Below are 23210 nucleotides of genomic sequence, written 5' to 3'. Positions count from 1 at the left end.
CTACCATTCATTGAGGGCCTAATAAGTACCAGGCACAGGTCAGATGCCTTGGAATAACTTTCTCCATTCTCACCATCACATTTGGGGGTAACAGTTTCAATCCCCATTTTACAGATAAGGAAACAAATCCAGAGTAATTGGCCAAAATCTGGAGAAACTGAGTATTTTAATCTTAGCAATTTCTTACATGCACTTGGGCTCTTTCCTGATAGAGGGTTGGCTTTTGCTTTTGTTTTTGTTTTGGGGGTGCGGGGAATAAAGAGGGTGGGTCACAGCCTGAGCAGCAGCGCTGGCCACAAATCCTGGCCTCCTCTTCTTCCTTCGTAGCGCAGGAGGGAGATAAAATCCAAGCGACACTCACCTATCCGCCCCCACCCCGTCCATTTAGAGGTTCATGACTGTCTCTCGCTTCCTCATCAACTCCCCGTCCCAGTTCTAGCAGCTTTTCAGCCCGATCTGGGGGGCACCACGAGATAGGCACGGCCAGAGAGCGAAGCGCTCCATCCGCTGGGGATGGAGGGGCGCAGTCTTGCTCAAACCCGGAGGGTTCGCGCTGAGCCCCCTCCCTTCCCGCAGCCCGCATAAGGAGCCGTCTGTTCACGGCTGAATAAACAAGGGGGGAAAGCAGCGCCCGGCCCCCTGCCCCCCAGCCCCCCAGCCCGACCCCCGCACAATGCGCCTTTCTCCGAGGAGCCGCCGTCCGGGCGCCGCCGGACCCACCGGCGTCTGGCCTCCCCTCCCCCTGGCGGCACAGCAAGACCCACAAACCGACCCCGTGGAAACCAAAAAAAAGAAAAGAAAAGAAAAGAAAACTTTTTTTTAAGAAAAAGAAAACAAAAAGGAAATCCAACAAAGAACTGAGCGCAGCACGCAGCGAGGGCGTGCGGACCTAGCGCGCCCCTCGGTCCCCCGCAGTCCGGCTTCTGGTCCAGGCGAGGCCAGCTCGAGCGCAGCGCTGGGGGCCCGCCAGCGCCCCCTCCCCGACAGCCCAAGTCCTCGGGGCCCCGGAGCTGCCCGGCCCCGGCGCCCCGACGGCGCCCCGAGGGCACAGTCCGCGGGGCCGCGCCCCTGCCCGGCTCCCGGCCCTGGCGGCCCTCACTTCTGGGTGGCCAGCTGGTTCTCCAGATCCTCCAGGCGCGCCGTCAGCTGGGCCAGTGAGCGGTTAAGGAAGCCGCTGGGGGTCTCGGGAGTTCCTACACCCTGCCCCCCGCAGCCCGGGCCCCCGGGCCCCGGGGCCCAAAGGATATGGTTCTGAGTCAGCCTCTCGAGCGCCCCCAGCGTGCGGCCCTGGAACTCCACGAGGCTTTCGCATTCGCACGGGCTCCGAAGCTCTGTACCTGGGCCGATGCCCTCCTCTGCCAGCCGGGCGCAGAGAGTCAGGGGAATGAGAATCTGCAGCAGGGCGAGCCGGCCCTGGCAAGGCCCCCCGCCCCCCCACCCGCCTGTGGCTGAGTATATGGGCTTCGCATTCAAACAGACCTGGGATGAATACCAGCTAGGTCGCTGTGAGATACTGCAAAACTCACTCAACCTTTCTAAGCCTGAGTTTCCTTGTCTGTAAAAACGGATACAGTGAGAAAAGCTATTCATTGGGTAGTGCTGAGGATTCTATGGGGTGTGTGAGTGTGTGTGTGTGTGTGTGTGTGTGTGTGTACACATCTTAGAAGAGTATTTCTCAAACCTTAGTGCTCACTGGCATCACCAGATCTTGTTAAAATATAGATTCTGATTCTGAACGGTGAAGGAGCTGAGACTCCACATTCCTAATAAGCTACCAAGTGATGCTGACGCTGCTGGTCTGTGGACCAGACTTTGAGAAGCAAGGGTCCAAATAACAGCAGCACTCTCCAAATGAGACTTCAGGCAGTGATGGCAATATTCTGTTTCTGGTCTGCCCAGTGCCAAACACACAAGCCACATGCAGCTATTTAATATTTGAAATGTGGCTAATGCGATTAAAGAACTAAAATTTTTAACTTTTTAAAAGTGGGCACATGTACCTTATTAGAGAGGGAAGATCTAGTGTACTACCTAGCTCAAGTGTACACTTTATTGTGTATTTCAATTAGACCAGGAATTCTCAAAGTGTGGTCCCTGGACCAGCACCATCACTATCACTTAGGAAGTTATTAGAAATGCAAATTATCAGACTCAAGCTCAGACCTAGTGAATCAGAAACTCTGGGACTGGAGCCCAGCAAATGGTGTTTTAACAAATCCTCTGGGTGAATCTGATGCACACTGATGTTTAAAAACCACTGGTACAAACAAACAAAAAACCACTGATCCAAGTCTACCTCCACACACATTCTAGCATTTCTGAAATCAAAATATGTGCCTTACAATTAAATTCAGCACCTATTTTTTCTTAGCAGTAAATAATAATGGATAGTCTTACAATGGATGGTATCTTAGATTCACCAAAATTTTGTAAATGTGTGCCCTTTTTCATATAACAGCACAATACCTGGTGCTTGGCCTTCACAAAGAGTTGCTCTTACAATTTAAGAGTGATTCCTTAGTCTCGTTGGACCCTTAGCAAATTGCTGTATGATATGTCATCAATGGTCTTGATAACAGTCCTACAAAGACTCCTAACTTCACAGCTGGGGAAACCAAGGGCCAGAGAAAGGGAAAGTTCTGCCCAAGGTCATAGAGCTGATTGGTGAAGAGCCTCAACCACAGAGCCCAGATTTCTCTAGGAATTTTAGAGCTGGAAGCAAGCTTGGGCAGCCAGCACCCTCCCCTGTTACAGAAGAGGGAAGTTATGGTAAGGGTGGAGGTTAAGTGACTTGCCCAAAGTCACACTTCAGGGGACATAAGAGTCAGGACAGGAAGGGCCCTGACAGAGCAGCGAATCCAGTGCCCCCATAATATCCTAGCTAATTATTAGAGTTAGCCTAGAGAGAGGGGGGGAGAGGGAGAGAGGTAGGTAGGTGTGTATGTGTATGTATGTATCCTGTGTGTAGATACACACATGTATACACACACGTATATATTTTAAAACTATTTTTTTAAAACTATAGATTCTCTGGGCCAGCCCTGCTCTACTGAACCTAGCTCTGGAGGGCCTGGTAATGTGAAAGAGTCACATCTCTGGCCTGGGTTAGAGTCTAAAGACTCTGCGGTGAAAATTACCCCTGAGAAGTTCCCTATATGACCTATAAAGTACAGCACACAGGCTCAACAGCCCACTTCTCCTTCACAGATAGAGTTGGTCCCTTTTTCTTCAACTGAGCACCAGATGAAGTGGATGGATTGAATTTATGGGTGATATTGTAAAAAAAAAAATACATGTCTGCATACTTGGAACACTCTCAGTCCTGCCACTTTGCCAGGTCTGTGTAGTTGAATTCCAACACGTTAAAGGAATATGTGATGTAACTCTGCTAGCAAGGGGTTTGGCATGCCTTTGAAAAAGTTCCTCCAATTACTGTGAACACCCACTAATTTGAGGGGCAGGTAGCCAGCCCGGTCTAGTGCTTAACTTTGACGTTCTTGGGAATCACCCCAGGGTCTTGTTAAAGTACAGAATCTGATTCATTCCGTCTGGAGAGCTCTGGAAATGCTTGCAGTTCTAACAAGCCTCTGCTGCTGGTCCACGGACCACACTTTGAGTAACAAGGCTCTGTGCAGTGAGTCCAACCCCTGGCTATAACTCTACCAAGGGGATAGGGTTGGATAGAAGGGGGAAAGCTCGGCGGCTGGGCACTGAGCGAAGTCAGATGCGCTCACCCGGGCAGATGCTGCCTCTGAGGTTCTCCAGCAGGTGCGTCATGGTGCCAAAGTCAGGGGAGTAGGACACATGCAGCTCCGCGGGCTCGGAGGCGATCTGGCGCAGCTCCTCCTCCACCGCCTTGCCCACGCCCACGGCGTACATGACGATGCCTACAAGGCGGAGGGGGAGCGGGGGGGGGGGGGACACAGGGGGCGCCCCAGACCTCAGTTAAGACCCCCTCCGGCGTCCAACCCAACCCCAGGCCGGTGCGTCCCGCGCCAAGCCCACCTTCCTCCTTGGCGCGCGCGGCCCACACCGAGATGTCATCCTGGGAGCGGCCGTCGGTGAAGACCAGGCCCACGCGAGGCACGTTGAGGGCGCGGGGCCGTGCGCCTTGCGCCTCGGAGAAGCTGTGCTCCACCATGTGGCGCAGCGCCAGCCCTGTCATGGTACCGCGCTCCATGTATTCCACGGCCAGGACCGCCTGCTTGACCTCGGCCGCCGTGCCATAGCGGCCCAGCGGGAACTCGGTGCGCACGCGGCTCGAGAACTGCACCAGCCCCACGCGCGTGCCCTCGGGGGAGACGTCCAGGAAATCCACGATCTGGTTCACAAAGCGCTTCACCAGCTCGAAATTCTGCGGGCGCACGCTCTTGGAGCCATCAACGAGCAGAACCAGGTCCACGTGGCCTTCCCGGCACCCTGCGTAGTGAGGAGAGCTTCGAGTGGGCGCCAGATCCTGGCCTGGCAGCAACCATCTCCCCACCGGGTCATTCACATCTATTACGTAACGGGTACCGTGTGTGTAGTGCTTCCTGTGCCAGGCACTGTACTAGATAATAATAGTAATAGTAATAAATTAATAAAACTTTATGACAATAATAAATTTATCAACAATAATATATATTGAAAAAGTATATGTTGCTAATATATAAACAGTCACAATAATAAATAAAAACAAAAACATTATTATTTGACAGCTTACCATGTGCCAGGTCCTGGGCTAGGTGCTTCATATATTTTTTCTCAATCCTCCCAATAATCTTGGGTATTATCCCCAGTTCATATAACCTTCGGTTCTGAAGCATAAGGTAATTTGCTCCAGACTCCACAGCTAGCAGTGGCCAAGCAGGATTTGAAGCCAGGTCTGTCTGACCCCAAAACCCATGCTCCTGAATCACTCTACAATGTTACCTCCCCTGTTCTGAATCAGGGACTTCGCTAGGCCCTGAAGGGGGTTCAACAATAAATGAACATAACCCTGATCCTAAGGAAATCAGGACAGAACAGAGCAGTCAGACATGCCCTATGCTGCAGCCAAGGAAAGTGCTCGAATAGAGGGCCACGTAGGGAGCCCCAAGGTAGGAATAATTCACTCTTCCTGGAGTAGGCGAGGAAGGTTACATGGAGGTGGCAACATTTGATTTGTTCCTCGAGCATGAGCAGGTGTGCTAGGAGACCTGCTGACGGGGTTGGCTGAGATGAGGTGAGGCAGTGATTTCAAAATTTTGACCACACCCCACAGTAACAGTAATAATACAAAATGACACACTTGAATTTTGAATTTCATGAAACAATACTTACTCTTTCCGCATGCAATAAGTTTTATTTTCTCCTTTTAAAAAAAAAAAAAAACTAATTTGATTTCATTATCCACTAATGTGGCTGCACCCACCATCTGAAAAACTCAGGGGTAAAGCATCTGAGCTCAGGGGTAAGCACAGGCGAGCCCAGAAGACTCTCAAGGGAGGGAGAAATAGGATCAAATGTGTACTTTTGATACTAACCTTGGCAGCAGGGTGGAGGATTAAGGGGAAAGAGATGGAGGCAGGACACGGCATGCCCTCCACTCCCCACCCCACCATCACCAACACACACACATTCACAGCGTACCCTTGGGCCACAGCAAGGGCAGAATCGAGGATGCTCAGAGTGCGGGCAGTGGGGCAGGGCCAGACAGAACACCCTCCCAGCCATCACTCACGGTTGCAGCTCTTGCCATCTGCTTGGAGTTGCTGGCCCTCGGGGCACAGGCAGCGGTAAGAGAGGCCCTCACTCACACACTGGAACTCACATCCATGGTCTACACCATTGCAAAGGTCCCGGGCTTCAAGGAGAGACAAGTCAGGATGAGTCAGGGTGGACTCCCCCAGCCAAGATCCCTTGCCCCTCTGCACAAATACAAGAGACCCCTCCTTACCCTCGCAGCTCTTCCCATCGGGCAGCAAGTCGTGGCCCTCTCTGCAGTGGCACCGCGGCCCAGCAAATGTGCTAACACACTCGTGCTGGCAGCTGTGGTTCCCAAAGCTGCAGTGGTCAATGGCTGGTGGGAAGGAAGAGAGAGAGCAAAGGTGTCGCTTCTGATTGGAGCCATCAGGGACCTCAGTCCAGGATGCTAGCGGTAGGGTGCTCACCCCTGCAGCTTCTCTGGTCCTGCTGGAGTACAAAGCCAGCTCGGCAGTGACAGAAATAGGAGCCTGGGGAGCTGACGCAGTGGTGCTCACAGCCGTGGGTCCCTCGAGTGCACAGGTCAAGGGCTGAGGAAGAGGTGAGGTCAGCATATGCCCTGGGTGGGGCTGCACTTCTCAGCCCCAACAGAACAATCATCTGAGGAGCTTTTTAAAAACACCTATGCCTGGGCCCCAACCCCCCAAGATCCTGACTGGGTGACCCAGGCATCTCTGATTTCTACAAGCACAGGCCTCCTTCTTAGTGGGCCAGGTGGCTCTCCCGATTCAAGGCCCAGCTGCATCCCAATGTGCCCGTTACTAAGCCAGGCATGAGAACAAGAATCGACAATTGTAGAAGACAGGTCCCCTGCCCTCAAGATGCTCACTGACTTATGGAGGAGAACCAGGCTCTGCCACTACCTACTGAGCCTCCGTTTACCCATCTGCAAAATGGGAATATAATGGAAGAGTGCATCTGCAAAATGGGAATATAATGGAAGAGTGCAATTGCTATTTACAGCTTCCTTCTAAGGAGGGAACTATCGCCTGCTGAGTATCTTGATGGTGTAGATGTGCAAAGACAGCCCAGAGCTGGAAAATAGGGACTGGGGAGATGCAGATTGCCTTGCACGAAAAAAGTGAGAATTTGGGGTTCCTAGAGAAGAGATGGGAGTGGAGAGAGGAAGCGCAAGAGACATAGTGTGAGCATGAGTACCTGTGTGCGCTGAGGTTGCCAGTGAAAAATCACTTGTAATGGGGTGACAGGGCTTTGGGATCAGGGTATCTAATACGAAATTATTAATAGTAGGTGTTTCTTTTGTGTATGTATGTTTGACTTCACTTAGATGTAATGCACACCTCTGGCCACCCCCATCTTTAGTAAAATGGACATATTCATGACTTACATATAAACACACACATGCCCTTGTGTGCATAAGTGTGCAAACCAAGGAAGAGGCTGATTTATATGCATAGAACAAGAACAGCATGTGCGGGTTGAGAAATTGGACCCATAAAATGAATTCAGCAGAAGCTCAGAGTGAGAGGTGACCATAGAATGCAAGCACTTGGGGAATTCCCGGAGATGTTGGGGAAAGATTCAAATGTTCAGAGGTCATCACATGAGGCTTCAAGCCAGTCTTTTCTAAGTTCTAGAAATAAGAAGACCCCAGCTGACATCTGCATTATTGGAAACACGTGACTTATTTTTCCCAGTTGTCGTGAGATTGAGAGATGATGTATGGAAAGCTTCAAGTGCGTTGTCCAAGACTAAATCAGCGCTCCGAGAAAGGTAGCTGCCTCATGATCAAAGGAGTGGACACACAGTCACAGGAAAAAGCAAATCCCAATTGCATACGGGAGGCATAGTGTGCCATAGCTTTTCAGGAGACAAAATGAAGAACCAGGACTCGAAGCATTTGCAGAGAGAAGCAGCAAGGGCAGTCCAGAAAGAGCTGAGATGCAGGAGCAGAAATGAGCAATGTATATAGAGGGGTGGGGAGGGGTATGGAGACCCTAACTGAAGACCCCAACAGTGAGTGTCTAAGTAACAGAAACAGTAAGAAGATATGCACGCGAGAATTCATAAACAAGTTTGGGAGGCATATTGTAGCCAGGTAGGAGGCAAGCCTGAAATAAGAGAGACAATGATGAAGAAAGCACACTTAACCTTAGGAGTCAAGATTTCACCAAGGAATTGTTTGGCTTCAGGCAATACCTTCCCTTTCTTAGACCCATAAAGTAAGGGCGCTGAACTTTTACTTCTAAAAGCCCTTCCAGACTCATTGGTCTGATGCTGGGGCAATGGGGAGCCACAGAAGACTCAGGAGCAGTGAGACTGCAGGGCAGGGGCAGCTCTCACCCAAACAGCTCTTGTTATCTGCAGCTAGCTGGTAGCCAGGGTTGCAGGCACAGTGGAACGTGCCTGGGGCGCTGACACATTGGTGCTGGCAGCCGTGTCCCCCCTCAGTACACAGGTCCTTTCCTGAGGACACACAACAGTAGAATCAGCGAGGGACAGATGGGCAGAACCCTCCAACAAGAAAATGCTGGGTGGGGTCAGAGGCAGGCACCAAGCTCGAAGACAGCTTTAGAGGGGACAAGCCTCATTTGAGAGGGCCAATCCAGATGGGAGGGCTTAGGGAAAGAATAGGGCCTGAGTAGCTCCTATGAATAGGCTCAGAAGGGGTCACCCCTTCTGAGCCTAGGGGTGACCCCTAGATGCGTCAATGGGATAGGGCGGGAATGCACAGGGGTAAGGTAGAGGAGGTGGAGAGGTACTAAATCAAGGTGGGGGAAATCAAGGTGTGTCTAGAACAGACCTGCAGCATTGTGGGAGGAACTAAAATGAGGGTGGGCGGGGCCATGCCCATGTGGACGGGACATGACCCTTTCGGGTGGGCCCTTGCTCTCAGCTTTGAAAGGCGGTGCTTTTTGTGTCGAGGGGCGATTTTGGAGTTTGACCTTAGGCCTGTGGTAAACCACAACAGCTCATCCGGGTAAGCAGGCACGCTAAATGTTGCTTCTTGTGGGCGAAGCCTAAGCAAAAGTGGGCAGAGCTGGAATTTGACCCAGCCTGAGGTAGCCCCGCGCCGCTCCACCATCTGGCGGGCGGGGCTAGCGCTAGAGTGGGCGGCGCCTCCCGGGACCGGATGTTATTTACGAGGTGGGAAGGGGCGTCTAAGCGGCTGCGGGGTCCGCGCCTCGCTCCAGCGCTCCCCGAACTCACCACACAGCCGGCCCTGGAACTGCAGGCCAAACTCCTGGATAAGATCGAAGGACTCAACGAGGAAGACGTGCTCGTCCAGCGGCGGAGACGCCATGGCCCGCAGGGAGCCCACGTCGGCGCGCTGCACCCCCACTGCGTAGATCTCGATGCCGCGGGCGCGCGCCTGCGCCGCCACCTCAGCCACGCGATCCTGGGGCCGCCCGTCGGTCACGATGACAGCGATGCGCGGCACGCGCGCCTCCGGGGGGCGCGCGCCCTCGGCCACACTGAAGGCCACGTTCATGGCGTACTGGATTGCCAGCCCCGTCATGGTGCCTTGAGCTAGCGGCACCAGCGCGCGGATGGCGCGCTCCATATCCTCGCGGCGCGAGAAGGCGCCCAGCGGGAAGACGCTTTGCACTTGACTCGAGTACTGGATCACGCCGACGCGCGTGGCATCGGGCCCCACGTCCAGGCCGCGGAGGAGGCCCACCAAGAACTGCCGCATGGTCTCGAACTCAAAGGGGCGCACGCTGCGCGAGCTGTCAATCACGAACACCAAATCCAGGGGCCCCGACCGACACCTGGGACCTTCGAGGAGATCAGGAAGGACTTTCCTAGGTCTGCAAAACCTCATCTTGGAGGAGATCCCCAGGGAAACCCAGGGCGAAATAGTGCTATCCCGGCGTTAACAGCGCCTAGCACAGAATTAACCTAACAAATGCGAGTTAGATATATTCACTCATCCAGCATTTGTTAAGGGCCTGGGCCAGATTTCTCCCAATTCTCTATCAGCTCTTAGGGCTATTCTGAGGAGGTATTCTCCAATTCGGGAGTGGACGAAGGGATGTGGCAAACTCAAATGTCTATAGGGGACCAGGCAGGCAACATAAATGAGTGAACTGGTTGGATTAGGCTGGGGGACACCCGTAACCCTCCTCCAGCCAAATGCTGCCATGCAGCCGTGTGGACCCCAAGTTAACAGATCTTTGGATTTTTCAAGAGAAGTCCCAAATCGGGAATTGTATGTGAAGTCTCCTGATTTTTCAATTAACTTTTTAAAATTAAACACCAAATGGGCGGTTTTGCATGAGCCCAACTTTGTCACCTCTAAGCCACATCCTACAGATAAGGAAACTGAGTCCCAGAGAGGGGAAGCTGTGAAGTAGAACTCCGCCCCTTTATGATTTCAGAGCCTTTGCTTTTTCTCTCCCCAGCAGACCTAGCTGGCTGCAGACGGAGAACCAGCTTTTGCTCCCTTCCCCCTCTTGGTGAGGGCTGAGCCCCACTCACCTGCAAACTGGAGCTGGGTTTCCCAGGGCTGAAGAAGAAACAGCAACATGGGCAGTGGCGAGCAAAGAAGGCCCCTCATGGCGCTTGGGTGGCAGGGAACGGAAGTGTCGGATCCTGGAGGGTGCAAGGAAAAAAGCAAAGCAATAATATTTACGGAACTCTTATTCTGGGTGATGGGCACTTGGAGGGGGAGAAGGATCATGGATTTATTTTACTAATCTCTCTACCTTTATGTATGTTTGAAGTTTGTCATAATAAAAAAAGTACTGCATTACAGTGCTGGGAAATACAAGGAATTCTACTTTGCAGAATTGCAGAATAAAAAATAAATAGAAAGTAGATTTTAAAAATACAACATTTAAAAAGAAAAAGGCCCCCTAAAAGAAAACAAAAACAAAAATAAATGAAAAAGAAAAAAATGCCTTTCTAAATACCGAGCACAGTGTTAAATGCTTTTCATGCATTCGGACATTTAATCCTCTCGGCAATTCTCGCCACGGTACAGTCCTATGCTTAAGTGGTTCCAAAGATCCGTTCCACGCGCTCTCCTCCTGGGAGAACGTCTGCAGAGGAAAGCCAGCCATTCCCCACCTCGACCCCCTCCTCTCCTCACACAAGGCGCTTCTATGTGGCTGTCGTTCCAACACACGCACGCGTGCGCACACACGCACGCACACACTCAGACATGCACCGCCCAGCCTCAGGCCGCCAGGAGAGACGCGCCCTTTCACGGGGCTGGGGGGTTGGGGACCCGCAGCACGTAGGCCAAAACCCACCACGCAAGTTTGGCACCTCTGTTTCCCTCCTGCTCTCAGGAGAGGCCGCCAGGGGGCGTCTTCCTGGGACTGGCTGCGTTGGTTGGGTGGCCGTGGGAAGCCCACATCTGCCTAGCAGGTGCCCCTGCCCAGAGCAAACAGTGGCCGGGAGCCCGGAGGCCTTGGAGATAAGCCCGGGGCAGGATATATCCCGCACGAGGGCCGAGGAGCAGGGGCGCACAGGGTTCGGAGGACAGCTGCATTGGATGCGCCCGGAGGGCGGTGAGTGAGGCCCGAGTGCGGCCATGGACCCTATACGGGCAACAGGTGAGCGCTCACTCTTCCACTGCCCTTGGCGACGCCCCTTGATAATCCCAAAGGATTCCCGTGTACAGATGGGAAAATTGAGGCCCAAGAAGGCTGCCCGCCGAGCTGCAAAGGAAACTGCGACTAGAACCTGGGACTCCTGGCTCCCCTTCTCCCCTCTGGGCTGCCTGGCTGCCTAGCAACCTGGCGCCTAGGAGTCACTAAACCTCTTTTCCTTACATTCACTCCCACTGCTCTGTACCCCGCTCCACCCCCGCCCCATGCTGAAGCTGCCTTAGCCGTTTTTCTGTTGCTTGTTTCTTGGCAGAGGGGACCAGCTGCCTTAACCCAACCGCAGCCCCTCTACCCCCCTCCCCCAATTCCGTGAATGGGCCTATTCTGAGCAAGGTCGGCTGCCTGCAGCTCCCTCACTCCAGGCGGCCTTTCCGATCCTCTCCGCCCGCCCTCGCCTTTCAGGCCTGGTAGAAGAACAAAAATCCCTCTGGCAGGGCCCGTGGTGGGAGGTTGAGTAAGCCAGATGTGTCAGCTGCCGCTGGAAACCGGAGGGTGCAGAATGCCTTCCCTAGCTTGGGCCATAGCCAGGGCCAGCACCTCTGGGGAGCATGGGGGTCAGGACAATGGGGCCTTTGCCACCTCCTGTTCTTTCCCACCTGCAGAAGCCTCTGGGGCCCCAAATCTTGATTAGGATTCCCCCTTATCCTGCTCTCGGCCTGAGCCCACGTCTCGCCTGGCACCCACCGCCACCGCGGGATTCCTAGAGAGTCAAAATAGAGACTGCCTCAAAGTCCATCACCTTCCCAACCCTCTCGTTCCACGCAGGGAGAAATAAGGTCCAGAGACTAGTGTCTTGCCCAAGGTCACACGGCAACGTGGTGACAGGTCTGACACTAGAGCCCCGAGCTCCTCTGAGGGGTTAATCCTAAAGTTAGGAAGATTCGGAAATGCCTGAGGGTGGGGAGACTGGGCTCGAAAGGCAGGAGAGGTCTGTGAATAACTCAAGAGTTCGCTGAAAATAAACACCGTGGGGACGTTCTTGGCGGTTCCTCGAGGGAGGAGATTAAGGGAGAAGTCCCCCTCCCCGTGGTGGCCTTGTTGGTGGGGGCTCAACTTGGAAAGGACCCCACAGAAGTGAAGAAGGCCGCTGCAAGTCAGATGGGGACACGGTCAGTGGCACAGCCGCGGTTAAATACGGTCGCCCGGGCTGGCTTGACGCCTGATCCCCCCGCAGACCCCTCAGCGCCCCCAGGCCCTTTGACTCACCTGAGCCTGCCGGACAGCTCGGAGGCGCGGCCGCAGAGCGGAGCCGACGGGCAGAGCCTCCCGGGCAATTGGACCAGGTAACGGCGCAGGCAGCGTGCCCGAGGTGGGGACGGCCAGACGGCTGGAGCGAGCGGAGGCGGCGGCCGCATTTAACCCGGGGCTGGCGGTGGGGAGGGGGAGCGCGGGCTGCGACCCCTCCCACCGGCAGGGAGCGATCCCCTTTCCTCCGAGGGCTGGGGCGGGGCCAGCGCGGCGCCCCTGCTCCTGCCACCCCGGGAGCCCGCGGCGCGAGCTGCGGGGCCGGAATTCGGCTCCCAGCGGGAGGCTGGGCGGCTCCGCTCTCCGCCGCCGGAATGCGTCCGAAGCCTCCGAGGCCCTTCCCGGAGTAGAGCCCCAAGGGGCGGAGCGGGGCCTGGCTCCTGCCGCCGGCTGCCTGGCCCCGCTTCCGAGGGCGCGGACGGGGTGCTGCCCTCCGCTGCCCCCTCCGGGAGTGAGGAGAAGACCGGGACTCTGGTCCTGCGCGAAGGGTGAAGGGTTCAGAAGAGCAGCCGCAGGGTTCATGCCTCCCCGGGCCCCACGTGGTGGTCCCTCAAATCTCTGCCCTCGCGGACTCCTCCACCCATCTCTCCGCGATTGCTCAAGTCTTGGGCCCACCCACCACCCTCGCTCCTCAAAACTCCCAGGCCGCTGGGCTCTGACTGGCCCCGTCCCTGGATTGTGGAGGCCCTGTAATCAAGGGAAGGAACGCTGCGACAGGAACGGGGCCCTTCTCTTGGGAGAAAGGGGGTTAGGAGGATAGCTTTGACCCCCAAAGGGCACAAATGTTCCCCCTGGGTTCTGGGGACACGGTTTGGGGGGCGCTTCCATGTTTCCAGGCTTCTGAGGGCAGGCAAGAGAGCACTCTGGGCCAGGGGGTCCAGCAAAACTCTTCTCCCCAGCATCAAGAGGTCACTGGGGTGCGCCCCCTCAAAATGCAAGGAAACCATGCAGCCTCACATAGCCTCCATCCCAAGGCCAGCACAAGTGTGGCCTTTGTGCCCCTGGCACATGGGGCATGGCGCCAGGCCTGCGGAGTGGCGCCTGGGTGGTCCTGGTGGGCTCCGTGCAGGCCTCATTGAGTACCTGGCAGCCTAAATATTTAACCCATGACTTACACCCAAATCCCCTCTCTTGCCTAACGCTTCCCCTCCCTGACCCCGAGTGGGGCAGAACTACATTAGCCCCTCCCCCCTATGCATTTCATTCAACCTGCTTGTTGGGCTCCATGCCACCTCTCCCCTTAACGATCACTGCTGTCCAGCCGCCGGCCCGCCGCCACTCCCAGGTCCGCCCCAGAGCGGGTCCCGGTGCTGAGGGAAGGCGTGCGCCAGTGCCTCCAGCAAGGGTGTGAGCAGACAGTGCGGATCCTGCACGCCAAGGTGGCCCAGAAGTCCTATGGAAATGAGAAGCGGTGAGTGCCAAGCCCTTCCAAGCGGCTACCTTCCACTCTATGCTTGCCTCCCAGTTCGGTGCCTTTGAGAACCCTGGGGAGGGCTCAGGGCTCAACTCTCCGCCAATCAGGAGCCTTCTTCCTCAGCCCCCACCAGCCCCCACTTTGGAACCTCCCTGTGAATCTACAGGCCCCACTCACTCACTCATCCACCCATTCATTCCTTCTTTCATTCAACAACTACTTAGTGGGTGTTTATCAGGTGCCAGGCTCTCTGGACAGTGCTGGGCCCTGGGCATACAGCTCCAGAAAAATACAGCCCCTGCTCTCAAGGCATCTTCACTGTAGTGGGGAAGAGACAGACCACAAAGTCCCCTCAGTGAACAAGATCCTTCCAGATCGAGAGAAGAGCTAGAAGAGTGATAGAACAGCATAATGTAGCAGAAACTGAAGTGGGGGCACGTTAGCTAGAAAGGTCACTATGGTGGACAGGCCTTTTAAGGAGGTGACATCTGAACTGAAAGAGAAGCCAGACAGGAGAAAATCCAGGAAAGGTGTGTTCCAATTAGAAAGAAAAGAAAATGCACACACCTTGAGGCTGTACCAGCTTGGCCTGTCCTGGTACAAAAGAAGTCAGAGGGGCTGAAATTAGGAAAGGAGAGGGACGTTGCAGGGAATAAAGTCGGAGAGGTAAAGCAGGGGCTGCATCAGGTGAGGACTTCGGATTTAAACCACCGAAGGATTTTAGGAAGACAAGTAACATGATCGACTCGTGCTTTTTAAAGAAAGAAGAGAGTGTGACTGCTTCATGCAAAGCAGGTTGGGTGGGGGGCGGGGTGGAAGCAGAGAGAGCCGTGGGAAGGCTGATGTTGTGGTCCAGGCAAAAGTGATGGCAGCTGGGATTAAGGTGGAGGTGGTGAGACCCGTGGATTCTGGATGTGTTTTGAATGTGGAGGAGACAGGACTGATTGAAAGCAATGATAAAAGAAGGTTCAGATGTTAATGGGGTCCACAGTCATGAAGAAGCCCCGGGAGGGCGATGGGAAAGGTGGAGGAGCAATCAGGGACTCTGCCCCATTTATGCTGCCTTTGAGATGTCTAGGGACGGTCAAGTGGAGATGGACGTGCGAGTCCAGCGCTTGCCTGCATGTCTCCGCAGGTTCTTCTGCCCCCCGCCCTGTGTCTACCTCGCAGGTCCCGGCTGGAGGGTGAAGCCAGTGCAAGGCCAAGGTGAGGGCGGACTCCTGGGCTGCCGGGCGCCTCCCTAGGCTGGGGGACCGCACAGTGGGGCCTGGGAGCTGGGCCGGTCGCAGGCGCAGTCTCGCCGCGCCCTCTGGCGGCGAGAACTCAGCTTGTCTGCCGCCTGAGTCCTTCCTGAGCCCGCTCGCGTCCCTTTCCAGCCCACCAGGCAGGGGAAACCGGGCCCACGGTCTGCGGTTACATGGGACTGGACGGCGCGTCCGGCAGCGCCGCCGAGACGCAAAAGTTGAATTTTGAAGAGCAGCCGGACTCCAGGGTGAGAGCGCACGGGACACGGTCCGATTCTTGCTCCCATCCTTGCCCCTCCCTCGGCGAGGAGGGCTCCTTTGCACACGCCCTCACCCCCGAAGACGCCAAGAGATAGGTAGAGAGGCGGGGGGGACCGGGGTTCTGCCTCGAGGGTGAGCCCGGGAGCTGGGATCGTGCTGCTTCACGTCACGTCTGATGGGGCAGACGTCAAAGACCTGGTGGCGGAGGGCTGGGATGAGACGGCCCCGCGCCCGCGCCCCCCGTAGGAATTCGGTTGCGCCAAGACCCTGTACATCTCGGACGCAGACAAGAGGAAGCACTTCCGGCTGGTGCTGCGGCTGGTGCACCGAGGGGGCCGAGAGCTGGGCACCTTCCACAGCCGCCTCATCAAGGTCATCTCGAAGCCCTCGCAGAAGAAGCAGTCGCTGAAAAACACCGACCGTGAGCCGGGCGGGGCGTGAGCACCGGGCAGGGCGGGGACGTGCCACCTGGTGTGGAGCTGCGGAACTGGGGAGGGCGGAGGCCTAGACTGGAGGGGTGGGGCCAGAGTGGGAGAGGTGGAGTCTGAGCCGAGAGAGGGGCGGGGTCTGGGGGAGCGGGTGCGGCTGAGGTCCGAGAATGAGAAACTAGAGAAGCAAGCGCAGAGAGGGAAGGGGACCGACCCCAGACCCTGGGAAAGGGGGCGGGAGGGGGCGTCCAGAGCGGACAAAAATGGCCGGCAGGTGCTGAGCTAAAGACAAATTAAAAGTGACGGAAATTTAGTCAAAAATACCTATTCAGTGCCTGATGTAGGCCTGGCTCTGTGCTGGATGCCGGGTCCCTGTAAAGTAAGGACAAGTGTCTGTTCTGGAGGAACCCACAGCCTAGCAGGGGAGAAAGACACACATCGCTTATCAAAGAGACAGTTTGAAATAAATACTGTCCTGAGTGCCAAGTGACAAATCCCAGGGCTGGGGGCTTTGAGAATGGGGGGCAGGGGGACGGGGCAGGGCCTGAATAACAATGAGGACACCACCACTACCCCGGCAGGGAGGTGGAGGAACACCTAGGGGAAGGTGGAGCTTTCCTGGCCGACATGAACAAGAATCATCCTATTTGATGTTCATCAGGTCCCTCTGAAGTGGGTACTATCATTGTTCTTACGTCAGGGATGAGGAAAATGAGGTCTGGAACATTCACCCATTCATTTAATGAACTATTGGGGCCTATCACCATCCAGATGACTTGGCTAAGATTGCCCAGCTAGGAAGAGACCCAGCCAGGATTTGAACTTGAGTCAGCGTGCCTCCAGAGCCCAGGTCCTACCCCTACATCATACTTACCTTCTGTCTGTTGAAAACCCCGTAGAACGTCTCAGACCGAGGCAGTACTCTGTCTGGCCCTTGGCATCAGGTAAGTGCTAGAGTGTGATGGTTAGGAGCGCAGATTCTGAAGCCAGGTGGCCTGAGTTTGAATCCTGACTCGCCAGCCTTGCGATATGGAGCAAGTTGTTCTCTTAAATAGAGATAATATCTGCCCCAGAGCACTGTTGAGAGAATCAAATGAGCTAATACATATGAAGCATTTAAAACAGTACCTGACACACAACAAATGTTAGCTATCATCATTATCCAATGGATGGGAACTTGGACTAAGTATAAATTGACCACCTACAGTATGCCTAGCACTGGGAGGGGAGAGAGGGAGATGACCCAGTGCTTTCTCCCCAGGTGGTCAAAGCTCAGTCAGAAAACAAAACCATGGCTCTGAGTATGTGTGATAAGCTGGAAGAGATCAGTGTCAAGCCCTAGAAATATCACACTGCTGTTTCACACCACATGGTCTTTGCTTATGCAGGCCTTGAGCAACTCCTACCTACTTCCTGCTCCCCAGCTGAGAGTATAACCTCCTCCAGGAAGCCCTCCTTCACCCACCCCTTACCACATCATTTTGAAATTTTATATTTATGCCCCTCCTCTCTGAGAATGTGAACTCCTCCAGAGCAAAACTGGGTCTGATTCACCCTTTGGTGCCCAGTACCAAGCACAGTGCCTGCCCAAAAGTAAGCACTTGGTGAACGCTTGGTAATATTATTTGTTGAACTGAAGGATGCCCGGGCAGCACAAAGGAACCGGCCAAAGTTCAAAAGCAGGACTACAGCAGGTACTAGGTAAATGACCATGAAATAGGCCCAGTGTGTCTAGGCCAGTGAGCATAGGAGGGGACTAACACAGGGGACAGAGGACCAGAAATTGTCTGGCAAGTACAAAGAACCAAGCCAGGCTTGGGTACTGATTTCACCTCCCCTCACAGTGTGCATATCCTCGGGCTCAAAGGTCTCCCTCTTCAACCGCCTGCGCTCCCAGACGGTGTCCACGCGCTACCTCTCTGTGGAGGACGGGGCGTTTGTGGCCAGTGCGCGCCAGTGGGCTGCCTTCACGCTCCACCTGGGTAACCGCAGCTGCGGGCCTGGGGCTGGGCGCTTCGCATGCCTGAGCTCACTTCACCTTCACTGTAACCCCTCGAGAAAAGTCAACTCTGCCCACGGAATTGAGGCTTGCCCAAAAGTCCCAGTGAGTCTGTGACTCATCCAAGCCATTCTGGCTCCAATGTCCAGCCCTCTCCCCTCATCTCAAACCCCACCCCAGGAGCAAACATCTTCAAGGATGGCCACAGATGACCCCTCCGTGCATGCTGACCCTACCCACAAGACCCATGTGCGATGTGGGCTGGAGCCAGAAGCAAGGAGGGCAGGGCTGGGGGCAGAAGCTTGGAACCCCTGAAACCTTCCTTCCTTCCCTTCCCTCTTTTCATGCCAGCTGATGAACACTGTTCCCAGGGGGACTTCCCGCCTCGAGAGGGCTACGTCCGCTATGGCTCCCTAGTGCGACTTGTCTGCACGGTCACAGGCGTCACGCTACCTCCAATGGTATGAGAAGGGAGGGCATACCTGGGGGCGATCCCCAAAGATTCATGCGGAAGGTATGACCCACAAGGGCAGGGCAGTCATAAAGACACCTGTTCTCACTCTGGATACTTAGTGCTTTGTGGGGCTGGATGGCGGCAAAGTGTGGACGGTGGGGGGTGGGGGGAGGAGAACCTGCCAGTGCTCACATGGCTATTGGATAGTAGAAAGCTAGCTGGGGGGGGGGGGGGCAGCCTCTGGCTGCCCTGCACCACTTCTGTTGTAGATCATCCGCAAAGTAGCCAAGCAGTGCGCGCTCCTCGACGTGGATGAGCCCATCTCCCAACTGCACAAGTGTGCATTCCAGTTTCCTGGTGATCCTCCCGGAGGGGTTGGCACTTACTTATGCCTGGCTACAGACAAGGTGGTGCAATTCCAGGTGAGGGGTAGAGAGTATTGGCACCAAGCGTCCTAGAAAGCCAGAACACAGAGAACCATAGATCACAAGATCATCATCATCATCATCATCATAATGACTCTTGCTTACTGAGCAATACTGCCTCTCAGGGAATGTTAGAATCGTAGACTATCAGGACAGAATCTGAGAATGAAGATGATTGAGCTGTGCTCCTTCCCAAAGAATATTAGAGTCATAGAATGTTTGGAGATAAGATTATAGAATGAAAATAAAAATAGCAATAAGTAATAGTATCGAGTATTATTGTGCAAAGAGCATTAGAATCATAAAATGTTAAGCCATAGAATTATAGAATGTGGAAAATTATTATTATTATTAAGCAGTACAACTCCCAAAAGAATATTGTCAGAGAATGTTGAGATAAAACCCCAATGTGTAGAAAATAACATTATCATTGAGCAATATTCCCTCCCAAAGAATTTAAAACTGTAGAGTAGAATTGCACAATGTTAAAAAAAAAAAAATAGGATTCTAGAATCCTAAGAAAATAGACCTTTAGAAACCAACTAGTTCAGCGAACCTATTTACCTCTGGGAACGGGAGGGTCTTGTCCAAGCTCGCACGCAGGGCAGGTAAAGCTCGGAGCTTAGGACTGGACCCTGGAATGCAGAGGCTCAGGCACTATGCTGGCTCCCCCATATTGGTGGCCACCATCCCCTGGGTCTCCTCCCAGGCCTCCCCCTGCCCCAAGGAGGCAAACAGGGCGCTGCTCAACGACAGCTCTTGCTGGACCATCATCGGCACTGAGTCGGTGGAGTTCTCCTTCAGCACCAGCCTGGCGTGGACCCGGGAGCCAGTCACTCCGGTGCCCCTCATCAGCACCCTGGAGGTGAAATCTGGGCGCAGGCGGGCGCTGGCGGGCAGGGATCTGACTGCGGGCGTGGTGTAGGGGCTGGCGAGGGAGAGCAGGAGGCTCTCGGCCACGGCACCCACTCCCTCCCTCCCCCAGCTGAGCGGTGGGGGCGACGTGGCCACGCTGGAACTCCACGGTGAGAACTTCCACGCGGGGCTCAAGGTGTGGTTCGGGGACGTGGAGGCCGAAACCATGTACAGGTATAGGGGGCGCCTCCCTTGGGCCGCGGGGACCGGGCGGGTGCGCGTCATCGGCATCGCTGCAGCCCTAACCTCGGTGCCACCCCAGGAGCCCGCGGTCCCTGGTGTGCGTGGCGCCCGACATAGCCGCCTTCGGCAGCGACTGGCGCTGGCTGCGCACACCCATCACTGTGCCCGTGAGCCTGGTGCGCGCCGATGGCCTCTTCTACCCCAGCGCCTTCTCCTTCACCTACACCCCGGAGTACAGTGTGCGGCCCGGGCCCCCGGGCGCCCCCGAGCCCGCTGCCGATGCCGACGCGCTCCTCGAGAGCATCCACCACGAGTTCACACGCACCAACTTCCACCTCTTCATCCAGACTTAGGTCCGCGCATTCCTGGCCCGGGCCGGTTTTCTGGGTCCCAGGCCCTACCCCCCGCCCCTTGGCTGCCAGGTGAAGCCCAAAGCCTGGGTGGGAGGAAGCTCTCGCCATAGAAACCGTCACTCACATCTTTATACATCCAAGAAGACCCAGCCTGAGTGATGCTATGATGTCTGTGTCCAGACACCGGTGTGGATCTCCCTGTGTTTGTCCAGCTCTCTTTAAATCAAGCAATCTTCCTCTCTCTCCTGCAGTAACTTTGCACATCTCCCTACTGTGTGCCTCCAACTTTGTTTCTCTGTGTTTCTCCTTGTCTCACTAGGATTTCACACACTCTTAGGTGTCAAGTCTAGAGTGTTTACCCTCCGTGCAGTTGTGTCTCCTCTTGAAGAGAAGACACCTAGTGTCACACACCCAGGCATGGAGCCCAGGCTCCTGAGACATGCCCTGGAGCATCATGTCCTACATGGAACTCTAGATCTGCCCTGCAGTGCCAACTACCTGGAGCACCAAGTCCTGCCTAAAGCACGGGCTCTTACCTGGAGCATCAGGTGCCACGTGGATCACTAGGTGCTGCCTGGAGCGCTGGGTTCCATTTGGAGCAGTAGGTCACTCCTAGAGCACCGGGTCTCACCTGGAGCACTGGGCTCCCCCAGCCCACCAAATCCCACCTGGCGCAGGTGCTTGCTGGAGCACCAGGTCCGATCCGGAACACTGGATCCCACGGGAAGCACCGAGTCCCTCCTGGAGCGTGAGGGTCCTGCCCTGAAGTACTGGCTTCCATCCTGGAACACAAAGACCTGCCCCTCCTCGTACTCGCAATGGCTGGACCAGGCGCAGTACCCTCGCCCGTGCTGGCTCTCCGGCCTACGGCTTTGGTGCCTGCGACCGTGGTCAGGTCTTGCCATCTTAACTTGCCCCCCAGGCACTTCTCTGCAGGCCCAGCAGGATGCAATCCTGCAGATCAGGGATTCCTCTATGCCAAGGCAGTCTGATCTGCATGACCCAACTCTCCAAGGAGGGGGGTGCTCAGTGTACTCCCCCCATCACACACACACAGAGGAAGGGACCACAAGTCCGATGGAACAGAGAGCCTACCTTTTTGACACTTTCCAGAGAAGGAATGGCGTTCAGAAGCAGCTAGCATCCCTGAGCTCCTGTCCCTGCCCCAGGGCCCACCTGTTGGCTCTGGGGATGAGTTACCCTCCTAGCTATCCCCCCAATCCAAGCAAAGATGCTCCCCAGGCCCAGGGACAAACACGGGATACAAAACACAGGACAACTCTGGGCAGAACTGCTGGGATCAGCTGGGCGATAAGCCGGCTGAGAGAGGAGCTGCTCTGCATGGGGCCCGGGGACCGAATCCCAGTCCATCCTGATCAACCCGGCCCTCCCCTGTCATGTCTGTGCTTTACAGGGAAGTAGAAAAACCAGGCAGGGTCCTGGCTCAGGCGGTTGGAACCGAGGATATAGATATACCATGGGTGCTGGAGACCTGTACCAGTCCCCGTGGTGCCCCTTGGGGAGAACTGATCTGAAATGCGGGTTCAGGGCTCTCACCCTTCTCGGCCCTTCCTTGAATTCTGAGCAAGGGCCAGAAATTTCCCGAGGAGAGGAGGTGACCTTTGCTCTTTAAACTTCCCGAAGTCATCGGGAAGCTCCGTCATCTGCCACCAGGCTGATACCCACTATGGCAGGGAAGGAGAAGCTTGTTGAAGGGCCCTCGTGGCCCCTGAGAATGCGTCCCGGCCCAGGAATGTACAGAACAAGTTGAACGGGAAACAGCCCAACTCGAGTGCCCGCCCCACGAGAGTTTGCTCTCACGGCCCCGTGATGCTGTTGAAGCAGGAAGCCACTTGCGGGAGACTGAGTTTCACAGCACACCACACAGGGTGTTGGGGCACGAGGGCCCATTCAGCGCTGCCCTCAAGGACTTCCTCTGCCACTTGACAAGGCAGGAGTCCTGGAAGCCAAGATCCGGGGTTGGCCTGAGAGCCCAGGCCCAGCTGTGCAGCTTTGTCTTCCTTGGCACTCCCCTCGGGGCACCGTAGGGCCCTTGGTCCCACGTGTGCACCCACGTGGACGTCTGTGACCTCACAGCTCCAGCCCTGGCCTGTCTTCTGCGTTCCAGCTGCTGTTCTGTGCTTGGAGGTCCTCCTAGCCCTGACCCTGAATCCCTCTGACATCCAGTCCCTTCCTTGTCCACCCCTCACAGCAACGCACCCTCTATCTACCCCCCTCACACCTCCCCAACACAGAGGCCTAAGCACTCCATCTCTCCATCTTGCCTTCTGCACTAGAATAGCCTTCCTTCTTTCCTCTCCCTCCACCTACTGCCTTGTTCTCCAAATCCAGCTCAAATGTCTCCTCTTCCAAGATTTCCCCAGGGGAGGACCAGCTAGCTACCCATCTTATGGGGCCCAGTGCAAAACGAAAATGTATGGGGAAAAAACGAAGAAGAAGAAAATGAAAATGTATGGCACCTTGTTAAAAAATTATTAAGAATTTCAAGACAGTGACACCAGGGCATAAAATCAAGGCAGGCCCTTCTAAGTATGGGGCCCTGAGTGACTGCACAATTCACATGCCCTGGCCCCACCCCATGTTCCCCGAGCACTTCACTGGGACCATGTCACCACCCACCCTCTATCAAAGAGCTTTATGTACGTGTCAGTTGTCCCCTCTAGACCGTGAGCTCATGGGGAAAGAGGCTCATGGCTGTGTCCTAGAGGGCGCATTAGCATACCTTGAACTTTGAGTGGGGCTCAATAAATACCATATGCCACACATTGCATTGGCAATTTGGATATTTGCAAGTGCAAAGTGAAACCAGCAGGTGGCACTGTTTCCCGCCCAAGAGTTAAGTTTTCATTTATTTCTCGTTCAAGAACTGTTAGGGTCTTAAAAGATAATCTTAACATTTTCACACTGTCAGGATCAGAACAGGGCTGAGAGTCCTTGCTGTAGTCCGTTTTACAGACGAGGAAAC

The 23210-nt window shown here is 55.0% G+C and overlaps 2 protein-coding genes across 4 annotated transcripts; one reads left to right on the top strand and one right to left on the bottom strand.

The window, feature by feature from the left end:
• Positions 1-873: 873 nt before the first annotated feature.
• On the bottom strand, positions 874-12876 carry MATN4 (matrilin 4). Of its 3 annotated transcripts, none has more exons than XM_032419998.1 (11): positions 12510-12876; positions 10168-10281; positions 8896-9465; positions 8029-8151; positions 6132-6254; positions 5918-6040; positions 5702-5824; positions 4006-4419; positions 3735-3887; positions 1248-1355; positions 874-1154 (listed from the first exon to the last, which is right to left on the bottom strand). In XM_032419998.1, exons 2-11 carry the CDS (start codon positions 10244-10246, stop codon positions 1096-1098), a joined length of 1875 nt encoding a protein of 624 aa, XP_032275889.1. In that variant the 5' UTR covers positions 10247-10281; positions 12510-12876; the 3' UTR covers positions 874-1095. The 3 variants fall into 3 exon arrangements, with proteins under 3 accessions (XP_032275889.1, XP_032275890.1, XP_032275891.1); XM_032419999.1 differs by lacking the exon at positions 12510-12876 and adding an exon at positions 10602-10737; XM_032420000.1 differs by lacking the exon at positions 8029-8151.
• Positions 11228-20224, top strand: RBPJL (recombination signal binding protein for immunoglobulin kappa J region like). Its single transcript, XM_032420001.1, has 12 exons — positions 11228-11249; positions 12478-12586; positions 13834-13959; positions 15098-15168; positions 15339-15454; positions 15714-15888; positions 17740-17877; positions 18246-18355; positions 18618-18770; positions 19483-19638; positions 19759-19862; positions 19951-20224. Exons 1-12 carry the CDS (start codon positions 11228-11230, stop codon positions 20222-20224), a joined length of 1554 nt encoding a protein of 517 aa, XP_032275892.1.
• Positions 20225-23210: the final 2986 nt, after the last annotated feature.

Source organism: Phoca vitulina, unplaced genomic scaffold (genome assembly GCF_004348235.1).
Source record: "Phoca vitulina isolate PV1807 unplaced genomic scaffold, GSC_HSeal_1.0 scaffold22, whole genome shotgun sequence".
Classification (NCBI taxonomy): domain Eukaryota; kingdom Metazoa; phylum Chordata; class Mammalia; order Carnivora; family Phocidae; genus Phoca; species Phoca vitulina.
Note: the sequence above shows the minus strand (reverse complement) of the source record. Positions and strands in the feature narration are given on the sequence as shown.

Coding starts and splice junctions, on each gene's coding strand:
- MATN4 (XM_032419998.1), bottom strand. CDS start 10,246: ATGAGGGGCCTTCTTTGCTCGCCACTGCCCATGTTGCTGTTTCTTCTT. Junction 8,152..8,895: donor GTTCCAGGGCCGGCTGTGTG/GTGAGTTCGGGG, acceptor GTGTGTCCTCAG/GAAAGGACCTGTGTACTGAG. Junction 5,825..5,917: donor CGATGGGAAGAGCTGCGAGG/GTAAGGAGGGGT, acceptor CTCTCCTTGAAG/CCCGGGACCTTTGCAATGGT.
- RBPJL (XM_032420001.1), top strand. CDS start 11,228: ATGGACCCTATACGGGCAACAG. Junction 15,455..15,713: donor AAGAGCAGCCGGACTCCAGG/GTGAGAGCGCAC, acceptor CGCCCCCCGTAG/GAATTCGGTTGCGCCAAGAC. Junction 18,771..19,482: donor ACAAGGTGGTGCAATTCCAG/GTGAGGGGTAGA, acceptor GTCTCCTCCCAG/GCCTCCCCCTGCCCCAAGGA.